Raw genomic sequence first — 24,215 nt, 5'->3', positions numbered from 1 at the left:
CCCACGTCAGGTGATTAATTGAGTATTGTTATTGCGCAACTGTTGTTCGAGCGCCGAAGACGAGGATGATGATCCCGACGTAAAGGCGCAAAGGGAGAAAGAGAGGCGGCAGGCTAATAATGCTAGGGAAAGGTAAGAGAATCGACGAAATTGTGCAGTGAATTCCTCGTGAAATATCGCGTCAAGCGATCCGAGGACAGTTTGGCCCGTATTCTATGTATATGTGAAACAAAAAAGCGGTCGTAATACCGTGTTCGGTTCGTAAACCAAAGTTCCGTATGGATCTTCCGAATGGTCAGACTCTCTCGTGCTATTATGTAGAAAAATCTGTATCCCTTTAAAAATGACTCTCTTGCGTCTTCTTTTCCCGGTAGTTTAAAGATTCGGCTACAATAACGATAAATTTTATTGTAGAGAGAGAGAGAGAAACTTTAACCGAATGATTAACCCTCAAAGGCAATCACGAGTGAAATTTCGTTCCATGCGTATTTTCTTTTAATTATTTCGCGATAAAATACTATCGCGATGTATCGCATAATCGCTGTGAATGGTAACGTTTTAACTTTTCATCGAATATTGGGTGTAATAATAACGACAATAATAATAATACGATTGATTTTATTGGTTTTCTCAAAAAGTACAAAACATGTTCTGACATGACACGACAATTACATTCCTTGTAACGATAGCTTTTGAGAACAAGCTATTTATTAATGATATCAATTTCAATGTCGAACATAAAGCGGAAATACATAAAGAATAAAAACACTTCAACGCGTTTGCCAAGGGTTGACGAATTGTAGTTTATCCAATGTTACTAGACAGACACGACAGAAATCATTCTCAAAAGAAAAAGTACTAATGTCAAAGTTTAGTGTTATAATCGAGATTTCTTCCTTTAGGATACGTATCAGAGATATAAACGAGGCTCTGAAGGAACTTGGTAGAATGTGTATGACACATTTAAAGACGGACAAACCTCAGACGAAACTCGGTATTCTCAACATGGCTGTCGAAGTGATCATGACACTGGAACAGCAAGTTAGAGGTAGGTTCAGGGAGTTCGAGATTACTAGAAGAAAAGAGAGAAAGCAAGATATAAGCGAATTTCTTTCGATGTTGCAGAACGAAACCTGAATCCAAAGGCAGCGTGCTTGAAAAGGAGGGAAGAAGAGAAGGCAGAGGATGGGCCTCACCCTCATCCTCTTCCCCACGCGCATTCTCAGCGACTGTTCTCCGCGATGCCTGTAAATATTTTTTTTATTAAGCACTAATGTGGTACACTACTCCGACAGGTTCACGATGTCGAATTTTACAAATTTTCTTAAACTATATATATACATAGAATGATTTTTCCATCTTGTCACTATTTAGAATAAAGATTTCTAAATTTCGCCCATTTTTAAATACTTCGGAGTATGTACCCTCTTATACGATTAGAATAATAGACGAAGAAATAACATATACTAATTCCAAGATGTATTCTGTTTCAGGGCCCACCACCGCCACTTCAAAACCATACGACGCAGCCACAGTAGCACATCCTGTGTTAAGGGGTAGATACACTGGCTCACGGAATTTGAACATTTGACATAGAAAATATTTATGTTTATATTGTGTGTGATATATAGAATATTTCGAAATTTCACTAGCATTGTAACGAGGCCCGACTGTCACGATCACGTCGATCAAATCCGAGATCAATTTGAAAATGTGTATACAAGCTACAAGATATTCGTTGCAAATATGTATTTAATAAAAAATTATCATACTGCTTGGATAATATATGAGAAGGACTATGTATGGTCCCACCGAAGATATTGGAGTTTAGTAAAATAATGAATAATTCATTGTTTACTTACTTTTCTGATCTTTGCGAAATATATACTTGTACTAAATATCTTGTAATTTCTCTCTCTCTCTCTCTCTCTCTCTCTCTCTCTCTCTATCATCTATCTATCTATCTATTTATCTATCTATCTATATATTCAGATTCGTTTCAAACTTTACCGATGTAACCATGATAGTCGGATCTTGTTACAGTGCTAATAAAATCTCAAAATGTTTCGTATAATACACATAGTACATTCATAAAAGATATGTACGAATGTTGGAATACTTTCGTGAGCTTGTGTGCGGTTTCACCTCTCTATACCCCCTCCCACTCCCCGAAGGCGGCTTCAAATTATTTTTATAAATAGCGAGAAAACAAAGGAATATGGTTCCTCTCTTTCGAGATGTAAGAAAAAAACTTGTAGCGTGGTCGAGATTTTATTAAAACGATCGATCCCCGCTACTGGTATACCCCGGCTCTTGTTGAAGTTGCCCACTTTTTTGTGTATTGTAAACTATCGTATAAAGCACAAGTGCAAGGTTTCAGTAAAAATGCAGTATGTATAGGTAAACGATAGGGAAAATAAGGAAAGGAGCAAAAGAAAGAAAGAAATGCACGGATCATCTACCTATCGAATGTGGAAAAAAGTTCAAACATATCTCTCGCATAATTGTATATATACAGCAGTAACGTGCGCCTAATCAATTACTTTATTATGATTATTATTATTATTTTTATTATTATTACTATTATTATTTTTATTATTATTATCGCCATCAATATGGCGATGGTTATTATTATTATTATTATTATTATTATTATTATTATTATTATTATTATTATTATTATTATTATTATTGACACGATAACGATTTTATTATTATTATTATTATTATTATTATTATTATTATTATTATTATTATTATTAATTATTATAATAATTATCGATTGATAATCGCCGAGGAAATCCTTCGTGAGAGTTAAAGGGGACATTTTTGTTTTTGAACAAAAATATAGCTCAACTCACAATGTGTACCCAGTTGCCATGTATTTTAATTTATTTAGACTCTTAAATAAATTTTATTGAATAAAAAAAGAAACGAATATGAAGAAAAGAACAATAGCAAGAAATAAAGCAACCAACAATGACACTTATTGTCGTGAATGCCTGTGCATTGCTCCGTCTCTTTTTGTTCTTCGCTCTTTTTTCTTTTTCTTTCTTTCTTTTTCACTTCTCTTAAAAACAAAAGTTGTCTCCGCCGTCTCTCTGGCTACCATGTCTTGCCGTACACGATCAATCGACCTCTCCTAGAACATATCACCCGTATCACACAGCTATATTTTTCTTCAAAGGCATATCTAATGTTTCGCACGGTCCTACAGCAAAATTTGTTACGCGCGTCTCGTTCTCTTTGCTTTAGTATTCATCTCTCGTATCTGTTCTCTTGAATCTGGCAGACGATAGTACTTTCTCGCCTCTCTTGTTATTTTCTTCGTTCTTCTTTTAACGAAGTACCATCACGCGAATGAAAGCGACAAAGGAGGAGCTGTTGCCGTGATTAAATAAAACTAAAGTAGGATCAGGACCGTCGAAACAAACCGCGATGAATGTCGATTCGTAACGTCGCAGAGATACGCAAGTTCTTGATCAGAGAATCGTGCCCAGCCAGATCGAGATAACTCGCACAACCTCGCTTTAACTTCTAATTGAAATCTCAAATCGCGCCACACGCGAATATTATCTCCAGAAGAAAGAAAGGGGAAGCAAACAGGAGTCAAAAAGGAAATGTGAGAAAGTTAAAATCAGAGATGCGTAGGAGAATCAAAATGTACATTATACTACGATAGGAGATCAACGGCGATTCATGGGAGATAAACTAGGCACGAGAACACGCATAAACAGATGCGGTCACGCACTTATATTCGCGATGGTAATCATGTAAAATAATAACGACAATAAATAGCTCGTAAGCCCGTCTAAGCTAGGCACACCTGTCGATGATAGTCTTAGATAGCCGAAATGAAAAGGTAAAAGGCGAAGAGAGTGCGCAATACGGTTCCAATAGAAATCGAGGATCGTCGAAAGGTCTCTCATCGCGCAGAAAACTGCGCCAAACGTAATTCGTCTGGTTTTCGATCGTCGTGGTATCGATTGCGTTTCACACTCTGCCCGAAATTGCTCTTTAGTTCACTTCTTCGTGTACATTTGTTTCTATTTCTCTGGCCTTTCTTTCCCTTCTTCGATCAAGCGAAATCTACAAGCTCGTTCTGTTACGATCGAATGATCGATCGAGACAATTGCATCGATCGTTTAGAGTTCAGTCGTGTAATCACGACTTTAAAAGTTCCTCGTGTACGAACTTTGAAATTGGTGAAACGACTTGGATCAATGCAATCGTTCTCCATCGATCGTGTATCGATCGTTGTATTAAGCAAACCAGGGAAAAGAAAAGGAAGGAGAAAAGAGTAGAAAAGAAGAAAGCGTTTCTTTCTTGGAGTACGACGTACGAAGAGCTGGTAGGGTTATTAATTAGTAATAATTGCGCGATCAAACGGCGATGACTCCCCTTATTTGCCACAGACACGATTGTCGACAAGTGAAATCACACGTGTATATTAGATATTACAGACATTATTGTATAATATGTAATTAAAGGAGAAACGTACGCAGGTCTGGCGTGGCTAGTTCGCGTGACACACCACCGGGCCTTAGGAGGATAAACTACCTTTTCGACATGCATGCGATTGTTAACAAAAATCAAGCGCGTCTCTATTAACATCGATGAAGCACGAGTTGAATATTATGCATATATTGAAAGAAAGAGAGAGAGAGAGAGAGAGGGAGAGAGGGAGAATGTGGAAGAAAGAAAAGAAAGAAAGAGAGCGAAAAAGAGAGTATGCGTGAGTGTGAGTTAGAAAAAGAAAGAGTGTGTATCGAGAATATTTCGTTTGAGAAAGAAAAAAAAATGTATAATTATCACTAGTAATTATTATTATCACTAATAATATAATAAATGTGCCATTTTTTCCATAATCAAGGTGTTGCCTGATTGCGGCTTCTTCGTTATTTTTTGTTTTACTTTTATTTTTTCTTTTTCTTTTTTTTTTCTTTTTTTATTTTCTAACCTATACGCCGATCTTTTTCTTTCATCGCTTGACATATTTTTTTTCTTTCTCATTCGAGCTTTCGTTTGTACATTGTACACACTCCCAGTATTAGACGACACACAAACCATTATATCTTTGCTAATTTCTTTTTTGTCATTTTATTCGTTTTATATTTCGTTTCTACTTGAATAATCAATCGCTCGCCTATTTTTGCATAGATACGAGAACCATACATATGTATAATGTAGATACATTTAAATGTTAAGACATACTTTTAACCGGACTGGTACAGTGTGCGATACTATACTCGTCCGAACATACGATTAACCATCCAGCTGTAAAAGCTGTACAAATGTCGGCAACCTGCACAGGTTTGTAATACAGATCTTCAACGTTTTCAGAAAGTCTGAGTTCTAGTAACCTTTCTTTCTTTTTCTTTTCTTTTTTTTTTTTTTTTTTTTCTCACCATTGAACTTCCGATGAACGTGCGTAATTCACTTACCGCTTAAATGTTATATGTTTATCCCTCATTGTCTTGTTGGTAAGGAGACTTAATGATTTCTACCCAGCAGAATTCCATTAACTTTCGACCTTTGTGTTTACGTCATGAAATAACTAAACGACCATAGAATGAAAGGGATATGGAAGAAAAAACCAATCACTCGTACACTTTTAATATAAAACAAACGTCGTAGTGTAAATAGATATTACATCGTCGTTCAAGTTTTAATCGAGAAAAGAAACTCGAAAAGATATTGTTCGAATACATTCGTTCCTATTCGCACGATCACTCGGCACCATTGTCTTGAATCACATGTCACGACATTCGCGATATTCTCGTAAAATTTCCAATGCCGAATCGTTAATACACACACGGTAATCGATGTTCAGATATATCGTCAAGTAGAATCAAAGTTTAAATTAATCATGGATTGAAATTAGACATCTTTTCATGCTCTGGCGAGTTTCCTCTTGAGAGAAAGATAGACGACGATTCTGCAGAGCAACCAGCCGCAGAACAACAGGAAGATATCGAACCAATACTTGCCGTCCGTCATTGACAGGTCTGTCAGCAACGTGCTAGGCATGTTATAATGGCAGTAGATTTTCGGACAGGATAGCTTCTCACGATTGAAACCGTAGATCGCGTGAACGAACGCGTGCACCCCATATTTGATGTAGCTTAGGTAGCTACTATAGAACAAAATACGTGGCATATGGCTGAAATGAGCCAGGAAGCCCGACAGACTTAACATAGCACAAAGTATAATGGCACCTAGGAACGTTCCATTTATAGGATTCGTTAGAATGCCTATCAAAACACCAACGCTATCCGACATTAGCGTAACCATAATGGCCACCATTAAATACATAAGAAACCTGTTGACGTCCAAAGGCTGTCCACTCAGGAAATAAGAAGTACCAGAGTAGACGAAGGCGTACAATATCTGTATAGGCAAGTTGCATATAAACGAGGCCACGAAATACGTTCTTAGCTGGTACCAGTTATTGAATCTTTCCTTTTTCAACGTCATCATCTCCAAGGGAAACTTGAACACCGCTGGCATCATGCTTGTGTAGCTCAGATATGTGCAACTGACCATGAAAAATCCAACGTTGCTAAGCGTCTTGCTTCCGTCATGACCAGCATCCATGTACAAGAGACCTAGCAACACGCCTACTGCGAAATGAGTGAATATCTTTAGATAGGTGACCGTCCAGTCTCTGAACAGTTGGATCGTAAACCGTCTGATCAACACGAAAAACTTCTCGAATTCTGACGGTGGTTGGATCAGTACGCTGGTTTTCGTTGCGTTCGTACTATTGTTAACTTCTGTACTTTGGATCTGCGAGGTGTTCGATCGCCACGACTTCTCTCCATTGCTGGCTAGATGCGCCAACTGATCGTTGAAATCTCCGTATTCCTTGCTTATTATTTCGATCATATAGTCAGCTGGGTTGTGATACATGGGACAGTGAAGTCCGATACTGGAAAAATACGCGACCGTGTTCTTCGTAGTTCCTTCGTACATACATTTACCATCAGCTAGAAGATAGACGGTGTCGAACATCTCGTAGGTGGCCGCGCTAGGTTGATGAATCGTGCAGATGATAGTTCGACCGGCCTTGGCCAGGTTACGCAGCAATCTGATGCACTGGTGAGAAGACAAAGAGTCAAGACCGGTCGTTGGTTCGTCGAGGAACATCACTGGTGGATTGTCCAGCAACTCTAACGCGATGCTAAGCCTCTTCTTCTGTCCGCCGCTCAATCGATTGCATCTAGTTTCCTTCGTTCTGCTCAGATCCAAATTATCCAACATCTCGTCGATCAGCATTTCCTTAGCCTTTAGGCTCAGACTGTTACCGATTTTTAAATTACTTGCCATCCACATGGTCTCCCACACGGTGAACAATGGCTGCAAATGATCGTCCTGTTGAATGTAACACGACTGCTTTTTATATTCTTTCCAACTTTGTTTTCCTTGATTTCCGATGTAGTTGATCTCTCCTGTCCACTTGCCTCTCTCAAATCCCGTCAAGATGTTCAACAAAGTTGATTTTCCCGCACCAGACAGTCCCATTATGGCCGACAATTCTCCGGACTTGAAGGTTCCACTAACCCCTTTCAGGATCTTCTTCAACGAACCGAAATAGCTATCCTTCACTTCGCAGGTGAGATTAGTAAACTGGATATCGATCGAGTCAGCTTTTGGCAAACTTAACAATATCACTCGCTGACACATGTTGACCTAATGATTTGCCTGATCGACTGAGAAATGATCGTGTTTTGCCGCTGAGCTTCTATGCCTCTTCTCTCCCGTTCTTCGGTCAAAGGAAGAGGTCACACATATCACGCGTTATCTACCCGCTTTTCGTCGGTCGATCTTCGAATAATTTTATAACGATCTTGTAAAATGAGGTTATCCGTTTGTTTCCAAGGAATACATCGATTCTTGCCACTTTCGGCGGTGAATTTTCACAACTATACTTTGCAGTTTCTTCAATTCGTTCGTAGAAAAGAGATAACTTTAACGAAAGCGTAATTCAGTTCAACCAGTTGTTCGACCTCAACGGTTCGTTTCATATGTCACACTTCTCGAAAATATTCATCGATCTTCGCATAAACTTTTAGGTGCGGGCGTCAAATATACGTGCTTTTCAGTTTTATTCAAATACAAACAAACTTCAAAAATGAAAATTTCGATGAGATCATGGACTTTAATTCACTATAAAATAATATTTTATAATCTTGGGTAATTGTGAAATTACAATTTTAAATCTCCCTAAGTTCATCGACTCTGCCAGTAATAATGGAAGAACAAAATGAATTCTGTGGTAATATATTATAACACACGACAAGAGTACAATTATCAACCGAAGCTTCGTAGAGTTAGTTGTTTAGCTTATCATTCAACTGCTGTCTGGTGAATAGTTCGCTGCGCTATTTCGCTATCCCTTCTCGTTGATCTTCTGTTCGTTTCACGTCGGTATATTTTGCATATTTTTTCTTGTATCTGTAACGAACATTAAATCTATTAGAATTATAATTACGAGGTTCACGCAAGTCACTGCAATAAACGGATAAAGAATTTTTTAACGTTAGATTTTCTGTTCGCTCAAGTGATCATTAATAAATGCATTAGAAAAAGTCTACTACTAAAAGTCTATTATACAGTATAATATGTTGTGCAATTTATCGTGTGTTATGTATTTATGTAATTTTATATCACCCTATGTTACGAATTAAGCAGTTGATATATTTAAATATCGCCATGCCGATAGATCCAGTTATTCTTTCGCCATTCGCTTTTCTTTTCTGCACTATATTTAAACGCTGTTACGTTGATAAATCTATCAGTTCTTCTGTCGTCTTTCTCTCGTTTGTGGCATACCATCGACGCGTTTGTTCTCGTCATTCTTGTTTCCCCTGAATAAACTATTATAATGTACGGATGATAATGTTTTCGAGTTTAACAAACCATTGGTTCGAAAGTTGCTCGTTTTTTAAATTTGGTACTCTCGGCGTACTGTATGGTTTACTGGAACGCGATAACCATCTAGACGGTATATTTTATTATTTGTTTAAGCAGATATCGTACTCAAAGCAGAATATCCGTTTTGTTATAAATCGATTTGTCTAATAATTTTTTTTCATAAAGAATACCGGTTCCTTACCGGCGCGATGGCCGGTTTATAATAATCCAATAGTACTTGTACTTTGCTATCTCTTAGATTACTCAGGCTTAAATAGCGTCTAGCTACTCTCAGAGTAGAGTGTAGATGTTGGTCGGGCTCGGTATTCGAAATTTTCAAATTCTCGCACACCTCTGGCTCATAGCATCGACACGACAAAGACGAACTATCTATGTAGCACGCGTAAGACAAATTTGTCATTTTTTTCGCGTAATAACTTTTAAATACTTACTTATAAAGTAAATACTTTCGGTAAGTATAAACGTAAATATTTGGCAAAAAGTGAACCCATCTTCAACGACCTAGATTTTGACGCATGTTGCAGACACTCACCCGAGTAACCTTCCATAGTAAGTTTTAGCCGCTGCTCGTTATTTCGTAAAAAATAAGTTGAAAAATCATCGCAGCGTGATTCTATATATGTGAATCGGTGGAGATTCTTAAAGAAAAGTTCTTTTTATTGCAACGTATTTTGCTCGTCACGAGGAACAAGAATCTCAAAGGAACCATGGATCGCTGATCGCCTTATCGTCTGAAAAACAACGTTAAAATTTTAATAATACCTAACAAGGAGACCGATATGAGGAACAGGTCTACGTCCTTGGTTAAATCTCTCAACCATTGCACGTGGATTTTTGCAAGTTCGAATCCTGGCGTTTTGTCAATCGAGAATGCTACGACTTGAGAAACTGCTTTCATCCGGAAATAATACACGCTCCGAAATGTGTGGGACGTGTTGCAACTTACGTAAACATCCAACGGGAAAAATTTCGTCGAGTAGCATAATTGTTTGGTTGGAACCGCTCGAACGCGGCGAATTTTGTAAGAGTGTAAGCTTTCTTCTCGAATTAATCTATTCTCGCTCGACGACCTCTTTAAATACGATAAAAGCGATAAATACGAACAAAAGCGATAATTAAATCTGTTGTTCTTTACTTCAATTGACGCGGACCTGCTGGAATCGATCGACTCGTATTCAGACGTTGCAATTCTTACTTTGTTAATAGTTGTTAACGTAAAACATAACCGCTACAAATCGCGTTGTCACGAAATAATCTTTCATTATTGCCATATTCTGATATACTTTGCAAGCTGATCTGCAATTTCCTGTTGCTATGTAAATAATATGCTCATTAAAATAGCTTCCTCGATCTATGCGAATATAAATCTCTTTATGCATTCCGTACGTAATTCTGCTTATACGTAAATACATAGACATACGTATGACTATGGACACGGACGCAACCGACTTAATAGTCATGTTCGTCTCTCGGTTTTTATTTCGAAGAAATACCACACGTGTTGCTCGCTCGTACACTTGCTCGTAAAAATCTAGTCTTACTAAACGCGTACCAATGTTCGCCACATGCAGGCGAAGGAAGCCCGATTTTCGGTCGAAAGCTTTGTCTTAAAAATTGCTCGCTCGTTCGCTCGCTCTCTTTTTCGCTCGCGTGTGTGTCCTTGATAACGTAGGCCAAAATCAAGGTCAAGTTCATTGGGGCTGGATTCCCCTTTTCTCGATATTTGTCGATATTTGATTCGTACACGGATGCCAATTTTCTCCAGAGAATGATAAGAACATAGTTTCAACACTTGTGAAATGCAATTTCCTCGTTTACTACTGTTTGTTACTGCTACTACTAGGTATCGTTTCTATTCTAATTTTGACAGTTTGATCTATCTTTGTACAAAGACAAGACGAAACCGTCGACGTCTTAAAACAAATCATAGATATACAATACAACGCCATTTAGTTCAATCTGCGAGTTCATATAACACGAATTCATTGATTTTTCCACTTTCTGTATTCTATATATTTCACTTATATAATCATATTCAGATAAATGCAAAAGTGATCAGCAGTTTATTCGATTAGGCGGTAATTAAAATTTTCTGGAATAAATAAATTTTTTACTATACACGACTTTGTATGAGCCAAACAACGTTCGATAAAAGTCAACCACAATTTGTCCCAATTCTCATTCGAGACAAATTTCATAAGTTACAAGCTACATACTATTAGTATCAGCAAATTCTCCTGCATAATATTAATAAACACAGGATACGTAAAATATGGCTAGTTGAATATTTCAGTCAAACTAAATAATTCGCCTCGTAATTAGTCAAATTTATTTATCAACCTTTTTTAAGCTATCTATGTTTGGAAACAGACTACACTTGACTTGTTATTAGCGTAATAAGCGGTGCAATTATATAATGTAATATCGTGAACTCGTATTGGCAATTCGTTAGTCATTATTTTCTATCAGAATATAACTTTCAACGATTAAAAGGTAAGAGGTTCGTTCAGTGTTAATATCTTTAATAGTAATTGTTATAATTCAATAGCATTTGTATATTACTTTATTTCTAGAAGTTGTTTTATCGTGCACTTCATTAGTTCCTGTATAATTCCATCTCGCTGCTTCAAAGGAGCTTACCATCGGATTATTCGAATCATTTTCTCGTCTTTGATGTCTTTTCTTCTTGGACATAAAAATCACGATAATTTTCCACCTTTTCATTGACTAATATTCAAGTTTAATGGTGTTACATGACACGGAACAAGTTCGATTATTCTGTGCAAAGTTTAAGATTGAATTCTAAAATGTCGAAGCCTACCTTATTGTAATGAATCTTTACAGATTACATTTTACATTTTACATCTGATTATCCTGTTTGGCGTAAAATGACGGAACAAAAAGAAAATCTATAATTTGTAACCCGTGAATTCGCTAATATTATTAGCATTAGCAACTAATGTATCGTGCAAGCGTGTCCAGAACTCGCAATTGGAGATGTGACGCATGCTACTCGTGTACAGCGGGTCTTTAAAATAGATCATTTGTGGCGTTCACGTACTACATTCATGCATGAAAGATTTGTTGGATTTTACGTAATATCATTCAACCTCTCAGTTGCATAAACGTTTGATGATAATAAAGACCTTGTTACCTTATAGAGAAGGTGTTCAACTAAGATTTCGCAAGACCGTATAACGCATAAAATCAGTCATTAGAGGCACCACAGAATTTATTAAATTACCAGACCCGATATTCATCAGATGAATATAGAACAACACTATTATCTAACGCTAACAGGGAAAAAGAATATGAGGAAAATCAATGAGAATAATCATTATCGTAACTAAACATGACACAATTGTGACGAGCGTAAAATTAGTATCGACGTATCTTTAGTTTTTGCATAAATTCGATCGATCCGACAATGTGATTTTTCGGTTAGATAACAGTCTAATGACAAATGATTTTGTTTGGACGAGTTTTCATTTCGAAAAATTACATTCATTATTCGTTATGTGTAATTAATCAATAATCAATCATCGTTAAAAAATAAAAAAAAAAAAAAAAATGCAAATCTCACGGTGGCAATTAACTAAACAGCATTCCATTTGATTTTACGACCGTGATAATTCGGTGCAAGGAGTAAAAGAAAAAAGTTAATGAACTTAAGAAAAAGATTGATTAAACACGATGGACAAAGAATAGGAAGAAATCATATATTTTGCTACGCGGATCATCTAATTTAGCTTATCTTGAAACGCACCGAATTTGTAAATTTTTCCAGTCAAACTTTAGATTTAGTTTCTCGTTGAGACATTGCCGGTTTGTTCGTGTCTTTTTCATTTTGCAAAGAAATATCATAAAATATCGTTAATCCGCGATAATCCCAAGGCAAGTAAAATGGCAGTTTGCCTTGAATTAAATAAATTCCGTTGAAATCGGAAATCTTACTTTCTTTTTATTTAAATAATTTTTATTGAACTGGCTAATCATGATGGAAGGCGGTATCTTAGCGGTTAAAAGATCAATTCATCGCAAATCAACATGAACTGTTATGGCTTCGGTCAGCAACATTTTACACGCGATAGTTCGTGTTTATTAATTGTTGTCTAAACGCAATAGACATACTACCGACTCTTTAATAGAATATTAATAAAAAAGAATATGTGAGTATAATATAATAGAACATTATACTTTTTTGCATACTACCCACTCTTTAATAGAATATTAATAAAAAAGAATATGTGAGTATAATATGATAGAACATTATACTTTTTTGCAACTTTGCTGTAAGTCAAAATGTAAACTGTCTGCACATGTATATGTGTTTGAAAGTAACAAGAAACTCGTTTCACGTTTTTTTACAATTACTGTCTCCTATATAGATAGGTAATTGCCTATCCTAAGTCTCGTTTTAGTTCGATGTATCAGCATTCTTTGTACAAACAACATGCGCAAATCTGACAAGTCTGTTGTTTCTTATACGTAACGACAATTGAATCTAGTATCATTCTATTACATAAAGCTTTGTTCGCTTTTATTCTATCTTCAAGGCAATGCGACCAGAAGCTATTATATCGCATAAAACAGATTCTAAATGCAAACGAACCTTTCAGTGGAGAGATAGTAAGATAGAAGTAAAATAATACAATTTTAGCTCTTCCTGTTTCTTTCTAATAATTAACGCTAATTGTAACACAATTGCAAATATTGCAACAATTCGGTTGTGCAACTTTTATGGAAGCCGATGATTCTAAAATAGATTTCGCGATTTGTGGTTACAGTTAGCGGCCACATTCCCTCGTCAAACTATTTTTAGCTCTTCATTATATCTTTCGCGAATAAATTAAAATACACGTGATCTTTTTCTAAATTAAATTTGGACACAAGAGGAAAAACTTTGGACTTGAAAAATATTAAACGTTAAATCTTTGTTTCGATTAAAGAAGTATTCTACTTCATATATATATATATATATACGTAGGATTGATAATTCTTATAAATCTGTGTGACGAGTTCTTTTTGATTTTTGACTGTGATCGTGACTTCTGAATCATCATTATATCATGAGTCATCTACTACTCGTGTGGAATACACGAGCAAATTCTGCAGGAGTTTCATTTACCTTTGTCATTAGTGACGATCTATCGCTTCATTGCGTTGTGAAACAAATAAACAAACAAATATCGCTATTTTAAATATCGACTCTAACACATTCGACATCACGGTAAATGGAATTAGGATAGCTTCGACCGCACTTTCGGCTGCACGGAATTCATCTCTGAAGAAAATGAAGAAATTAGAATTTTTGAAAAAATTATCATACAACTACTTAATAAACGAGAAATACAGGTACACCTCGCCGACAAAGTGAGAGATCCGAGAACGAGCAAGAAGTCCGCAAAAACGTAAATAGATTTTTTTGGTCGAACGAATTGTGACATCGTTTAGTAAAAATCCAATAAAATATGCATTAATGACTTTGAGTTCTAGTATAAGAGATCCTAACGTGTTATACGATACTCGGCTGATCACTTTTTGATTTGTCGCCATCTCGAGCCTCTCGCTTGCTTCTCCGTGTTTCTTCTTGTTCCGTTTGAGAACAAAATCGAGTCGAAATTGTAACTAAAGGAAACAACGTGTAAATATTAACATTATTTAACCATATACTATTTTAATCCTTCTTAAATTTCAGTATACTTTTATTTTAAACAAAAACTTTCTCAATAAATAACTTTTCTACTCAAGCACGACAGATACATACATACATACATACATACATACATACATACATACATACATACATACATACATACATACATACATACATACATACATACATACATACATACATACAGCAAGGGCAAATAAATATTACAAATTCTGCTATGTCTAGATCAAATGTGATACTTAATGTAAATCGAATACCTTCGTCTGCTTTTATTTTCTGGCTAATCTATCACAAACGTCTTATTTCACCGGTATCATATACCATGGCCTTATACTCTTATTAATACGACTCTTATTAATATATATTTGCACGCCCCCGACTAGTAGATATTCCAATACTTATGGTCTTATGGTCATATGTAGATTCACTTACTTCGCAACTTAGAATTAAATCTCAATTAATAATTCAACATCCTGTTTTCCTACGTCGTCGTTAATATTTTCTAATACCTATGCATAAATTATTATCGTAATCGCTATGCAAATCGGCCACAAATCGTACAATTATTAAAGCGTAATTTATTTAATATCGATTATGGCTTGCATTTGTATTATCGATTATAGGAGGTCAGCTAAGAAGTAACTATAGAAATTATCTTATTATTTACCTATTGCTAATGAAATATAAATTTTATACCGAAGATAAATTGCCGATCAATCTTTGTTACAAATAAGCTGTATCTACCTCATGCGTTTTAATATCAATTTCCTGGTAACATTAGAAGAATTGCAAATGTTAATATATTTTTTGTACCGTTTTTACGTTCCCCGCTTTCGTTCCCCTTTATCTTAGAATTTAACGATGTGGACAGGAGTATTTTTTAATAACGTTCTCTGTATAAAAAGAATTATTTCACAATTATTTATGGGAAAATTTTTTCTTTGCGAGTCGCGTAAATAGGTAATTTAAGAAAACATAAATAATTCATTGAAACTTGGACGGAAGAACGTTCCGTTTTAAATGAAGAAATACATATTTTACTTCCGATATACTACCGTGTATATTTTTAGAGCTTCTTTACTTCTCTACTTTTTGTATATCTATAAATACTTGTTAGAAATGCAAAAATATTTCTAACTTACTTATAAAACTCTTTAGATAGAAATTATCGTATCCAGATTTCTTTGTTGTATCAAAATTAAGTTTTTAGTATAATATCTAGAAAAAAAGAAGAAAAGACATGCGTATCAGGTTTTAAAAGTTAATTTAATCGGGCTAAGATACACACCTATTACTAAATTTAGCTGTGGTGACGATAAAGAGTATCACGTGTATTTTGTAAAGAAACGTGTATCTATTTGGATCTGAATATCGAATATTTGACGTAGTGATGTCATAAGAAGTATGCATACCTTAGTTTTGTGCTGATATATATTCCTTCAATAAATACACATACATACGTGGGATATCGACTTTGTTGAAAATCACGAAACTTTTCAAGATTAATTATTTTATAACAGTTCGTGCGATAAACACGTAATTAATACATGCTATAATATATTACCAGAGTGCACAGTTAATGTAATAAATTAGCCTTTTTAACGCTATTATTCGTACTGAGGTCAGGATCGATCCTATTAATTCCAATTGACTTCTATTTGACGCTGATCTTTACATACTCGTACTGTACTAGTACTATGAAATATTTTATCGTAGAATTACCGAATTCTACGATAGAAGCGAAATCTATTTCACACAACTGATTCTAGACTTTGGTTTTAACACGAACTTTTCAAATTTAACCGCTAAATCAATGGAAATTTGTTGTTTTGCGTAACTAGCTGCGAATTTTCGTACCATCGCAAACTCCTAAGTCTTCGTCAAATATGAATTAGCTTTATCCGACGTACTGTTTGACATCTCGTAAACACTTTCGTATCTACATATGATACGTATACTACGGTACATTGTTTTACAACTACGATCAGAAAACCGGTTAGTTCGATTAATACATATCTGGGTGAAGGTATTGATCATTTTTTTCCGATTAATACCATTCAGACATGTTTAACAGCCTCCGGTCAATAATTACTTCTAATTACACTCATTGATCTTTCCACCTTAGCTACTCTTACAAATCTTAACTTCTGTGGCTAACAAAATCAACTCTTTCACATCGAGTCACAGGTTCGAGTTGCAGGAAACTTTACCAAACTTTTCCAAACATAGTCAAACGTCATGATCGATCGATCACTCACCGAAAGCAAACTCGAATATTATCGTCGTCGGATATCTTCCAGATATCGTGAGCTCGTTGCAGGAATTTCACTCAAACTTCTTTGGAACGATCTTCGAGAGTAAATTCTTCTTTGAAACGATTTTCGATCCGGATAATCGCGTGTCGATCCAATGGTCGAGTCGGAAAACTTATTCTTGCACCAGCTCGAAGAGTTCACTCGCGGCACCAGTTCGAGGACATCGCGCGAACGAGAATGCGAATCGCTGGCGTACGCTCGCAGGAATCGCGTTAAAATACGCCCCGCTCGCTATTCGCCCTTCTAACACGTTTCTCTGGTTGCTTCCACGATCCATCGGTCCGCGGAACCAGTCGAGACGTGCATCGAGCTTCTCCGACTTGTCGGGCCTCTTCTTCCTTCCATTTCTCTGTTTTCTTCGATACTCTCCAATGGTATACATAGCGATCCATTTGTTTCCCATTGAAAACTCATTCTCTGGCATCCTCTGTGTCTCTGGGCAATTTTAATAGGGTTAAGATATTCAAACACTTATACGTATGTGTATTTGATGAACGTATTATATGCAATTATCACCAAATATTTTGAATTATTTTGAAATTTCATTAGCATCGTTACGAAGACTCGGTTATCGCGGTCATATTAAATCCTATTAAATGCATATCTTGCAGAGATCACAAAAGCGTTTAAACGCGGAAAGCTTTCTGGCAAAAGGAAGACGAAATTGTAAATTGATTAAATTTCAAAGTATCTTGACTATTTTCCGGCTATTTAAGGTTATCGTCGATGTCTGTTCTTTCCTTAAGAAATTTCTTAAATCGAAGAAGCATATATATCGTAATTGTTATCGATGGACATAACTTTATTCGTTCTAATTTCATTCGGAGAGTTTCCTTAACCCTTTCCCTTGTGATATCCTTTCAAATACAGTGACAAGTTTTACGCGCCAAACATGTAAACACGAGTCAAGGTCGTGATACATTTTGCGACTCAGAAATAAGAAATTTCAACGAGGCTCGCGATATATTTTACGAACCAAACTGTTGTAAATGTAAAACGAGCGACCTTGGAACCGAATGCGCCATTTCGCGAATTGAGCCGTAAGATTAATGATTAATGCATTAAAAGTCTTCTTTTCTTTTGAACAAGAGAGAAATTGAGTGGAAAGATCAAGAGCCAGACCGGGGTCAAAGAATTTTGATTTTTCTATATCTACAAGATAAGTGAAACGTGCATAATAATTTGATTGTTTCAGTTGAGAAAGTTGTGCAATTGACAATCGAAACGTATTTCTGTTTTGAAAGAAGTGATTTTCGAAATTACGCGTATATACGCGTATATTTTTTAACACTTACCAGATGATTCTTAACGCTGATAAATCATGGAAGAAACCATGGATTCCATAATTTTCATAGAAATCTTCTATATGTTTGCTATTCCGAAATTTATTGAGACCATCTCGTATTTCGTGGTATTCATTATACATACGTTTAAGACTATCCCAATATCTTAGAAGAGTTTCGTATAACACAGAGAATATATTTATAAAAGGTTTCTATAGTAAACATGAAAATGTATTTATGAGTAGCTGTAGGAAGCGAGCGATAAATGTATTCAACGACGGGATGCATGTAGCTTGGAAATGCTTGATCTCTGGTGGTTATACAAAGTAGGAAACATCTCGACGATTTCGATGCCATAATCATATGTATGTCGTATGTATTCCGTAACCATTCGTTTAAATATCTCTTCCTCTAGAAACATTTTTGCACTATTATCTTTTTTGTTACGTTTCTTACCAATCGAGGATCAGAATAAAACGCAACGTGATGAACGGCGAGACGCGTTGGTTGATTAAAGGAATGACGAGACAAGTCGATTTCGTCAAATGTATTTACAAGTATTTTTAAATGTAAAACACAGAGTTAATCGTAAGCGTTGCCCGCTAGACCGATTCGCTATACTTATTTCTTCGACTGATAATCTCTGCGACTGTCTCGAGAGCATGGTCGTCTATTTATATTGGTGGGGGAGGAGAGGGGTACTGGAAGGTTTGAACTTCACTCCGGTTGACGATTGCAGCGATACTGCTTCGTCCAGAGTTTTGTTTATTACATTTTGTGCGTCGTAACTGTGTTAATCCTCTGTGGCAAAACAGCTACACGAGGCATCCTCGAATCGAAACATCCTACGAGGCGTGTGCCACTACAGCAATATTCGATAGATCGATCGATTCATGGAAAATTATTTCGCATCTAATGGCAGCCAGACACGAATCTGATCCAACCTATAAAGTCGTTCGTTTCTTCTTTGTTATATATGCAATAAAAAAAATTCGTTGTCCGATCGAGATGGAGAGTTACGCCTACAGGAAAAACTTACTGAGATTTCGTTATGACGTTCTTGACATTGATACGAGCCATACTTAGAGCTAAGTAATTTTTTAAACCCGTAAATGTTGTTGCCGCGAGAAATTAATCGTTTACTTATCTTTACCGTCAGGCAGGAAATCTATCATTAAGTTTACCAGTTTGTACGAATGCCATTATATTAGCTGATCGGTTGGATCAACATTTTATCGTTAATTGCTATAATGTTGGCTATAACATGAACTTTGTTATAGTATCGTTACAACTATGTAACTTCTTTACAATACATACATCTAATATACACGTGACAGTATCGATACATAATGTCAGAATACGAGACGCGTTCGAGTTGCATTTTTTTATATATTTTCAACGCTTCTGCGCATTCGCACTCCTAAGATAACCGTTGATTTATTGTGCTTGCAAAATCAAGATATTACTCTATTTCGATCAAGTTGAGCGAATAGACATCGACCAAACTTTAGATACTCTACTGTCGCTCTTTTGTGCGATTTATCAATTACAGTGTCGTTATTATTGCATTTATTATAACATTTACGTACTATTAGTATCGCCCATTTTCCTGTGAAAAATTGATTTTACGAAAAGAATGTAAAACTTGATAAAAAAAATATTTTTTGTAGATAAGAAGCGAGCAAGGATTTACTCGGTGCATGAAAATTATTTCTCCTGCAGGATGCATAATATATCACGAATAATTTATTGTCGTAAAGATACAATAATCTTTCCGAACCGGTTCTATGTTTTAATTTATCCAAGGTCTCTGGATTCGAAAACAAATTAAATTCCACAATTTTCATTTTATCGAGCAAGATCTTTCGAGCTAAGATTAAACCGTAATATTAGCAAACAAATGTGCATTTTATTTAAGTTTGACGTTTTTCCATCATGGTTGTAGACGTATTAGCGATGATTATGTATATAAATATCCATAAAGATCAATAGGTATTCTTTTCTTAAAATAAAATGCTGAAAATTTTCAGAATTGTATATATTAAGAAATAAATATTTTATTTAAATGAATGTAAATGTTATAGGCGATAATCGCATCGTAAATAGAACCATTTGTTTCCATATTAATACCGCGTTAATATGAATTGTATATTCCTTTAACGAATTATTCACAATAACGTGCAATGCAAAAATTACCGTGACCGATTTCATTTGGACATTGCGTGAAATTTTCTGCCGCTAGATCGTCTTCTAATATTATTAATTCTTCTTGTACAAATCTTAAATTCAAAATTAACAAAATCTTTAACTTATTATACCGCTGTGGAACGAAATATTTATAAATCTCTGTAATAAGCGTTCAAGCGTGTTAATTCAAAATATATCAGGAAACTTGTATTTGTTCATGCGCTCGCCAATGGTTGAAATTAATTAAAGATTTCTCCAACAACTTATTACGAGAGATAATATTTTTCCTTTGCGAAATAGCCATAACTTAGAATCGATCGCGTTTATCTTTATTAAGTAAAAAGATAATCAACAAATCAAGTTACATAGAGATTCTAAATATACAACACATTCCGATCGACATACGACAAGGACAATTAAATAAATTATCAACTCATCTGTGCGTCATTCAGGATCAATATCTAAATCACTTTCACGATAAAGTTGGAATGTACTCCTGTATTCTTTTTTATTAGCGAAACCAGTTCCGTGGATGTTTGTTTCTTCGCTCCACGACCCTGAACTCGACCACGATTGCAACGAACTTGCCCAGACCTAACGTTAAGGATCGCACAAGTATAAATACTTCAAATATGTATGAGGTCGTAGGTGAATACATCAGGTGAATACATAATTTTTTACCTTTTGCCGTATTTTTCCTCGTGTGTCTGTTCGTAAGTGTTACACTACGATATATCCTGTTATTACATAATATTGTGTAAAATGTGATAATTGCTTCAACATAACTATGAATCAAGTAATAAAATGTTGCATTCGTGTAAGATATAATTACTAGATTATCTCATATTTTTATCGAAGATGGAGATGGAAGAAAAAGTCTTGAGTAAAAATATAACTAATTTCTTTCAATTTCTATTCTTATTCTTTCATTTTTTTTTTTTAGCAGGGACCACCTTCAAAATATTCGAATCGATCGATGTTTTCATAATCTACAAGTTCTTAAGTTTTGCATTTTATCGTAATGTTGGAACGTCTATATATTCCCGTGACTTGTTACAGATAGATGTACGTATTACGTAATACTATGTCACTCGGTTTATACGCGCATATCAAGATTACAATTAAGGCAATTATGTTTCACGTGTTACGTAACCTAGCACAAACGATTCTTTTTATTATGACTCCAACTCTAAAAGTCTGCTACAATTTTAATATCGATTTTCCGCGATTTAAACAAATAATTAAACGATGTTCGAATCCCTACAAACTTTTACAAGGAAACTTTACAAGAATAGAATTTTGTTCATTCTTTCCCGCTACGTTGTAAAAATCTCTTCAGGTAGAAATATAATCTTCCTCTAGCTCGAATTAGTTTCCCCGCGTTATTTTACCTCTGTAACTCGAATTCAAAGAAACTGCGCCTCTACAGACCAAGTTTACCTATATGTCTATAAATTGTCGTGCCCAATTTGTCGTGTTTTTTGTCGCGCCTTTTCTCTTCCGATGTAAATTGATCGTTTTTCGTCGATCGTGTCAAAAGCGTATATGCATAATTTCTACCGTTTGATTTGTTACGCGTCTCTACGCCTTTGCGAATATAAGTCAAATACAAGTCAAGATGTAATTCGAATGTAAATCGAAAAACCTAACGCGTTTAAAAAGCATCTGTATGTCGAATGTTCGCTCGTTAAATCCCTTTTACTCGAAAACCTTGACACAAGTCGGTACTTTCATAAGTCGAAGGTTTCTACTCTTCCCATGAGATTCGAGTTACCGAGGCTTTACCTTATTTTGTATATTATTTTGTTAAATACGAAAGCATAAATATCTAGATATATTTAACAAACTGTTTCACGTAAATTTAATCTGCAATTGAACGGTTATAAATAGTTTTCCATACGTTTAGTTTTCCATAAATAGTTTTACAATAGTTTTCCATAAATAGTTTTTCATACGAGTTTAAAGATCATTTGCCGATCGTCGAACTTCTATATCTTAATCTTGCTCTTACTTTCAAAGTGTTTTAATGGTTCAAGACTTTTCACTCTTTTGTATTTCGCTCAAACTTGATATACTTTTTAAGACGAAAGAATTACGATTACGTTTAAAATAGCTGAAAGATCGCAGTGGTTCTCAAGTTATTTACGCGAAATTTGTGAAGCGTAGAATACTTTACAATATTTGAACTGGAAATGGATTAGTTGGTAGATGCTATCCTCAATTGTTCGCAATATATGAATTTAAATTATCTGGCAGTTAAGTAATTCTGTTTACGTATAAATTGGTTACGTGATGGATACATGATAAGGCCCATGTCTTAAATTGTAAGTTTCAGAAAAAGCAATAGCAGCGTATTTGTAATTATCGTCGTTGATTATTCTAAAATGTGTATCTCGATATGTATAAAAGTGCATAAATTAGTTACACAATACATAATTAGAAATGTATCGAGGTTAACTGCGTCACATAGAACATTCGCTCGATCGACATTTTATTTCTAAACGATATAAGAGCAAAAATTCCATGTGCGAGCAATTGAAGAATAAATTAATTAATCTCGTAAAATGATGAATTTTAGAGCAAATCGTAGATCTTGATTAAGTCGAAAAATCGAACCAAATCTTCACGATTTTGGCTCCCGGGAATTCCTGGAAATTTGGTCTGATTTTGCGATTTCGTATCAGGAGAACACGATGAAACAGGAAGTGGCGCGATTCCAGCAATTCTTGGAATTTCTCGGAGCCGAAATCGTGATAATTTGGTCCGATTTCGCGATTTTGTATCGGCAGAACATATTGCGACAGGAGGTGGCAATTTTTCTGAGTTTTTCACGTTTTACTTATTCTAATTTATGATATGATAATGATAAGGACGGGGTAATGGTAAGATGGTGTATAGAATTAGGGAGAAACGATAATTCATTCGAATTCCCTTTAAATAACCTATATATACTGATTGAATTTGAGAAATTATGCAACAATCTTTACGATTAAAGTTAGTTTTACAGTTATACGTACATTCAACCTGCTGTATTACGCAGAACATAAACGAATTAATAAATGTAATCCTGTTCCAACTTACATAATTCGTACGTGTCAGTCATACTTATTTGTAGAATGTATTTATCGTAGAAATATTTCCATAAAATGTAATGCTATTAATAATAGTCGCGTTTCTTGCAATATTTATGGTAATCGGTATACCACTAGTTGAAATATAAATATCATTATCGATTTTAAACATCCGCAATATGAACAATTGGAGATGGTCTTCTTGCAGATCCTCCTTCTACGGCACTACCGTCCGTTTATGTGACACCGTATCGTCGTCAGTACGAACAGCATTAGACAGAGACATTGATATTGCGCGCAAATGTACGGCATTAGAAAGAGGCAGCAATATTTTGGGAAAAGCATGGAATATGATAAATGGCATTAGAAAGTGGTGGCGATTTTGCGCGAATGGGACGGACGTCCGACTATTATATTTGCTTTTCTTCCTCTATGTTGGCGCGAATGTCAAGGATGTCAAGGATTTCAAGGACCGATGGAAGACGCTGCTAAGGATAAATGAGAAGGGTTCGGATTAGAAAACTGATGTATTCTACATTACGTTATTGGACATAAATATTTCTTATTCTCGCTATTATAATTGATATACGTTTGCCTATTTATTATATTATATGTAAGGAGCTGCAGTCTCATTCGCTACGCACTAACTAATTTTAATATCGTACAATAATAAACACAGTAAACGAACTGCTGATAGCGAGATATTTTAATGCGAGTTATCCGTAGCTGCTGACGATGGTTTTCCAGT

The 24,215-nt window shown here is 35.3% G+C and overlaps 2 protein-coding genes and 1 long non-coding RNA gene across 18 annotated transcripts in view; 2 read left to right on the top strand and 1 right to left on the bottom strand.

Moving 5' to 3' along the window:
- The window catches only part of LOC100645175 (transcription factor 12), a 107,213-nt gene extending 104,748 nt beyond the window's left edge, over positions 1 to 2,465 (top strand). For 9 of the 13 annotated variants that reach the window (XM_012315856.3, XM_012315863.3, XM_012315862.3 and 6 more), the window contains 3 exons: positions 903 to 1,048; positions 1,126 to 1,247; positions 1,494 to 2,465. In XM_012315856.3, coding sequence (XP_012171246.1) covers positions 903 to 1,048; positions 1,126 to 1,247; positions 1,494 to 1,538 — 313 coding nt within the window. In that variant the 3' untranslated portion in view covers positions 1,539 to 2,465. Of the gene's footprint in view, positions 1 to 42; positions 133 to 902; positions 1,049 to 1,125; positions 1,248 to 1,493 lie in introns of all 13 variants that reach the window. The other 4 variants (XM_048412067.1, XM_012315857.3, XM_048412066.1 and 1 more) reach the window with 2 other exon arrangements.
- Positions 2,466 to 5,600: 3,135 nt separating this feature from the next.
- Positions 5,601 to 18,843, bottom strand: LOC100646359 (ATP-binding cassette sub-family G member 4). 3 transcript variants are annotated; one of them, XM_003400401.4, is made up of 3 exons: positions 18,222 to 18,843; positions 16,870 to 17,361; positions 5,601 to 8,457 (listed from the first exon to the last, which is right to left on the bottom strand). In XM_003400401.4, the coding sequence occupies exon 3, from the start codon at positions 7,684 to 7,686 to the stop codon at positions 5,893 to 5,895; it is 1,794 nt and encodes a 597-aa protein (XP_003400449.1). In that variant the 5' UTR covers positions 7,687 to 8,457; positions 16,870 to 17,361; positions 18,222 to 18,843; the 3' UTR covers positions 5,601 to 5,892. The 3 variants fall into 3 exon arrangements, with proteins under 3 accessions (XP_003400449.1, XP_020722213.1, XP_048268026.1); XM_020866554.2 differs by lacking the exons at positions 16,870 to 17,361; positions 18,222 to 18,843 and adding an exon at positions 9,470 to 9,600; XM_048412069.1 differs by lacking the exons at positions 16,870 to 17,361; positions 18,222 to 18,843 and adding an exon at positions 8,674 to 9,452.
- On the top strand, positions 9,668 to 24,159 carry LOC110119872. 2 transcript variants are annotated; one of them, XR_002308395.2, is made up of 3 exons: positions 9,668 to 10,780; positions 20,912 to 21,057; positions 23,676 to 24,159. It is a non-coding gene; the product is annotated as an uncharacterized LOC110119872 (long non-coding RNA). The 2 variants fall into 2 exon arrangements; XR_007226356.1 differs by lacking the exon at positions 9,668 to 10,780 and having other exon boundaries at positions 19,016 to 21,057.
- Positions 24,160 to 24,215: the final 56 nt, after the last annotated feature.

The sequence above is a fragment of the Bombus terrestris genome, chromosome 14 (assembly GCF_910591885.1).
Source record: "Bombus terrestris chromosome 14, iyBomTerr1.2, whole genome shotgun sequence".
Classification (NCBI taxonomy): Eukaryota; Metazoa; Arthropoda; class Insecta; order Hymenoptera; family Apidae; genus Bombus; species Bombus terrestris.
This window is presented reverse-complemented; position numbering and strand designations above follow the sequence as displayed.

What these genes read in the sequence shown, in the direction of transcription:
- LOC100646359 (XM_003400401.4), bottom strand. Translation starts at nt 7,686, where the DNA reads ATGTGTCAGCGAGTGATATTGTTAAGTTTGCCAAAAGCTGACTCGATC.